The sequence below is a fragment of the Tachypleus tridentatus genome, chromosome 8 (assembly GCF_004210375.1).
Source record: "Tachypleus tridentatus isolate NWPU-2018 chromosome 8, ASM421037v1, whole genome shotgun sequence".
NCBI classification, from domain to species: domain Eukaryota; kingdom Metazoa; phylum Arthropoda; class Merostomata; order Xiphosura; family Limulidae; genus Tachypleus; species Tachypleus tridentatus.
This window is the reverse complement of record NC_134832.1, coordinates 80,371,761-80,377,042: the sequence shown is the minus strand read 5'-3', so window position 1 is coordinate 80,377,042 and position 5,282 is coordinate 80,371,761. Positions and strand designations below refer to the sequence as shown.

Here is a 5,282-nt window from a genome sequence, read left to right as displayed (position 1 = left end):
AAACAAAAAAGTGTGAGAAGAAGTCTTGACACATTCTTAGAAATAAATATTATTATTTTTTCTACATACCTGATGTCCTGTTAAACGATATTTTAGATCATGTTTTGTCTGTACTTTACAATTTCTTCAATGTCAACATTGAAATTGATAAGTTTCAACCTTTTGTTTTAATTGTATATATCCTTTAACATTAACGAAAATTTACTTTATCTTATTCGTCGATTGAAATATAGGATAAAATATTTTGCTGATATTAAACACATAAAATTAAATAATAATTAAACATAGAACATAAGGCAGAAGTACACATTCCTTTTGATACTTATGTGAAGAAGCACATTAGGCTGGTATAATAAGTTGGCAAACAACGATTTATACATACAATGAAGTGATGTACATGTTTCCACAGAATATTGGCCTGTGTTCTTCAAATATGGTCTTTAACTCAGCAGTATATGGTTTAAGCTGTTCAATTCAGTTTCTAAGTCGTTTTTGCAAGTACATAATTGTAATAAAATGCTGTAGTGAGTTAGTGAATGTAGGGTTTCCCCCAAACCAAAATGTAATTGTTCATTTTACATCCTGTATACATATATATATATAAATATGCTTGTGTTTGTATAAAATGAAATAATTTGTAAAGATATTAGTTAGAAACATTTTAGAAGGCAAGTTTATAAAGAAAACATCTGTATAATATTTCTTCTTCAGGTGTAATACTATCACAGACGACCAAGCACGTGGGTACAACTGAACAATGTCAAAAAGGTAACGTCTTCTGTGACGAACAAGAACAGTCAGCTCCTCCAGAAGTGATCAAAACGTATGTATTTGAAGTAAATCCTAACTCTTAGCTTTACTGATTGTCAGGGTCTTCTAGTCACAGTCTATGGGACGCAGATTTGAACTTTCGTCACACCGAACAACCTCATCCTTTTTGCCGTGAAGGGTGTAAATGTATTATGACGTATTCATTATTTGTAATAATTGCTTTTATTCCAGCGACCTGTGCAAAGAATCGAAGTCGCCGAAAACGTCACTCAAAAAGCGACTTCAGGTCTTTGCAAGATCCACCAGAAATACCATCAAAGGCATCTTCTGCAGGGAAGATGCCAACAGACCAAAGAAGAAAGAAAGACAGAAAAATCCGCGAAGGTCGAGAAAATCATGTTGTTTTCCCACGTGCTTCGGAAGAGAAAAAAGAAGTTCTCACGACCAGAATGACTCTGTGTGTCACTACTTGTCGTAAGTACGAGGATTTAAATGGGATACCAAATTTTCATTCTGCATATACTGAACGCAAACTATTGAATTACAAGAAACAAGTTGTAATAAATAAATTGTACCTGAAAAATTTTGTTCAGGCCATGGCTTGACTGGCCTTATCGCTTCTTAGGATTCTCTTAGAAACATACATTTTTGACTATACATATATGCATATGCTGGACTGTCTTAGTAGAAGAGATTAGAATAAATTAATGTTTAAGTTTAACTTCAGTGAAGATCTATTTCAAAGAAGCGTGTTTTGTTTTTTCAGATATGAAAAATACAGTAGTTTTGACATCACTTTGGATGATCTATGATTATTAACTTAATATTCATTTCATATCAAAGCTTAAATTGTATGGAGTTTGTATATTATGGATATTAGTGTAACTTCTTTTAACAACCATGTCGTGTTTTTTATGTTTGTTACTATCGTCCACTTGACATAACAGTAATTGAATGTTTTAACTTTTTCATCCATGTTAATATAAAAGGAAAGTTTCAACCTGTACATTAACTTATTTATTCACATGACGTTTTAAACCACATTTCAGTCACTCTACGTCTGAGGAATCTGAAAACAATTCCCTACCTCTTTCCGACTACACGTGTGGTCGATTCGTCCAGTTTCTCTCGGATGGAACACGTGTTGTGGAAATAACAAAACCTCCAAATAAGCCCTACGGATTTTTTACCGCTCGGAGAAAGGTCGGAAACAGCAGAGGTAAGCATCCTCTTGTTTGTACCAGAATATCGTTTCTTTTATTATTACTATTTCCACAAAGGAGGTCCTAGAGGTGTTACCTGTTGTTATCATTTGCACCGCCGTACAGTTGTTTTCTTCTCTGTTTGTTTCTCAGTCTGAAGGCACTAAAATTATGTCATGGTCCAGCATGGCCAGGCGTGTTAAGGCGTGCGACTTGTAACCTGAGGGTCACGGGTTCGAATCTCCGTCGCACCAAACATGCTCGCCCTTTCAGCGGTGGGGACGTTATAATGTGACGGTAAATCCCACTATTCGTTGGTAAAAGAGTAGCCCAAGAGTTGGCAGTGGGTGGTGATGACTAGCTGCTATCTTACACTACTAAATTAGAGACTTCTAGTGCTGATAGCCCTCGAGTAGCTTTGCACGAAATTAATAAAAAATAAACAAACGATGATGTAATATGAATGAGACTTAACATTATGATTTGTATTGCCGTGATATTGGTAAAACGTTCACATGCCATGAATCATGAGAATAATTATGCACTCTATAACATGCAACACGACACGTGAACTTGAAAAACAAGAAATGAAAATATTTGTTACTCTTAATTTTGTTTTTATCTACCCTTGAAACAAAACACATCAGAGGACCCTTCAGTAAGCATCAATTTTTTGAATATATTTCATCGGTGCAAATCTAACCAAAGATGAAAGGATTATTTGTTATTTTCAGGTTAATTCATTGTAGGGGAAACAATATTGTCCTGACAATTATCATGACATAATCTTAAATAAAATAAAGTAACCGTTAATTTGAAAATAGAATTACAACAATTTTAACTGATGATGGTACCATGTTAAAGGTTCAAACGATGTAGTTATTAAAAGTGAGAATTTACTTCATGTCGAAGTTGTTGTTATTGTATTTTGAAATAAATTATGTGATCGAGCAAATTCATAACTAAATATCAAGACGAAGCTTGTTTCAGCGCAACATAATATTTTATCAATTAGTTATTTTTTTATTTCAGGAGAAAGTAAATATCATCTGTATTAACTGATTTTGAAATGATATATAGATTAAATGTTTTATATCGTAACTGAAACGATCTCATCTGAACTTTTTACAATTTACCTTTACCAGTTGTTCCTTTTGGGATAAAGAAAGAAGGTTTCAAAATAATGTTTGGAAAATAGCTATGGTGGACATAACGCAGATAACTGATAACGTAGATGGGAGTTATTCACGGAATTACACTCACCAACAACTGCTGCACCCAACAATGGCATCGGTATGCTTGTGGACTCACTCCGCTAAAAATTGGGTTTTGATATTCGTGATGGGTCAAGCACAGATAACCCATTGTGTATCTGTTTTTTAATCCAAATAAACAATCCAACTCTCAAAACGTTATTTTCTAACCGAATAAGTGTGATTTGACTTTTATTCTCAAAGCATACCCACAGCCTTAAAGATTGAAGTATCTTCTTATGGCGGTGAGATATGAACTTTTATACACGCGGGTCCACTTTCCTTTTCTGCTAACTCTAAGGTCAAGCCCTGTCCACTTAGCACTTTCAACAGGAAAAAAGCATAAAATTATTCGATATGACCTTGTGTATTGCCTCTCTTCAGTAGTTAGAAGCCTGAAAAAATGTCTGTAATTTGAGATACAAGTCAGGGAAAAAGGATGCAAAATTGAGCATGGTTAATAATGACCCATTTGCTCCAGGTCACGTTGTAATACTAACAGTTATACAACAAACCTCATTAAAAGAAATGGGATAATTACGCCTATATAATTGTAATTCGCTGTTTCGCATGTTTTTAATTTATTTGATGTTGCTTTAAGCCACAATGAGTTATTACTTGTTTTTCTGCCAAAAATAGTTGAATAAATTTCAGTATAACTGATATATGATTAATATATTAAAAACATTGAGTTGTTAGTTTGGGAAATCCTTACCTGTAGAAAAAACGCAATCTAATTTTTCATGTATTTCGACAAGCATAGTCGAACAAATCAAATTAGATATTAGTGGATGAATTTTAGTTGGGTAGGTAAATGCAATAAAAATGCAAATTCACTACAAATATTTCACTATTCATATATATATGTATCGTTTTGTTGGTTTCAGGAACATTTGTAACCCGGATGAGAGATTGTGAATCATCGATTTTTCTCTCTGGGCTTCTCGACGTAGGCGATGAGATTATAGAGGTTGACAAAATAAATGTAAAAGAAAAAGACATCGACGAGGTAGACCACCTAATAATGAAGAAAAACAAAGTACTGTTGAAAGTACTACCTCGGTCAAAACGGAATAACAAATAAAAATATAGAAAAAAGTTCATCGACCATCGCCAGCGATTTTATTATTAAACACTTTTGTAAAATAAACTTAAATTCTATTAAATTCTATATTTACTGTATTATATGTGTATTACAAAATTTTAGTTTACATCCGTTGTTTCTCAGTATTAATCTGTACATATGTATATATGCTACGACTTAAAGATTAAATTCTATTCTTATTCTTTATTATATGTGTGTTACAAAATTTTATTGGTCAATAAACTGAATCATACCTGCAGAACAGCTATAGATGAATCAATCGATGAGAGATTTAAGTTCTGTATAAAGTTTTACTGAGACTAAAGGGTTTCAGTCCCTACAACCAGAATAATTAAACAATGTAACTGTCTTTACCAACAGATCTTACGTGGTTGGCAGCGCTTTAAAGATAAATCACTGTTGAAAACAACATAAACAGTAAAAAACAACAAAGGTTATGTGGAACATTGCATACAGAAACTTTCTACTCAAATTATAACAAAAATTATAAACTCTAGTTAACTGTTGTTCATTAAAAATATTTTTGTATGACCGAACTTTTATTATATTTTTAGTTTTTCCATGCAATTTCTAACTTTATGTAATAGTTATGAAAACCAAATATAATATCCATAACTAGTTACTCCGGCTCTTGTGCAATACGCAGTCAGATGTATGTAGGAATCAGATGACACAACATGACACGTTTACTAAATTAACTTTTTGGAACAGCATGCAGCCTATTTGTCCATCTTAACTGTTTCATTCTCTAAACTAAATTAAAACAACTTTAAGAATTATAGTCAGCCGTTGAGCATCTGAAGGTAACCCATTTCAAACGCCAACCACTCTCTTGGAAAATTGAAACTGTGTGAGCTGAATATGACTTCTACTCTGTCAAAACTTATATTTGTGTTCCATATTTAAATCAGATCTACCATAACTCTTATTTTAACAAGAGAAAACAATTTC

General features: G+C 32.9%; 1 protein-coding gene across 1 annotated transcript; it reads left to right on the top strand.

The window, feature by feature from the left end:
- The first annotated feature begins 717 nt into the window (after positions 1-717).
- LOC143224194 (uncharacterized) lies at positions 718-4,318 on the top strand. Its single transcript, XM_076452627.1, has 3 exons — positions 718-1,245; positions 1,821-1,990; positions 4,114-4,318. Exons 1-3 carry the CDS (start codon positions 956-958, stop codon positions 4,308-4,310), a joined length of 657 nt encoding a protein of 218 aa, XP_076308742.1. The 5' UTR covers positions 718-955; the 3' UTR covers positions 4,311-4,318.
- The last annotated feature ends 964 nt before the right edge of the window (positions 4,319-5,282 follow it).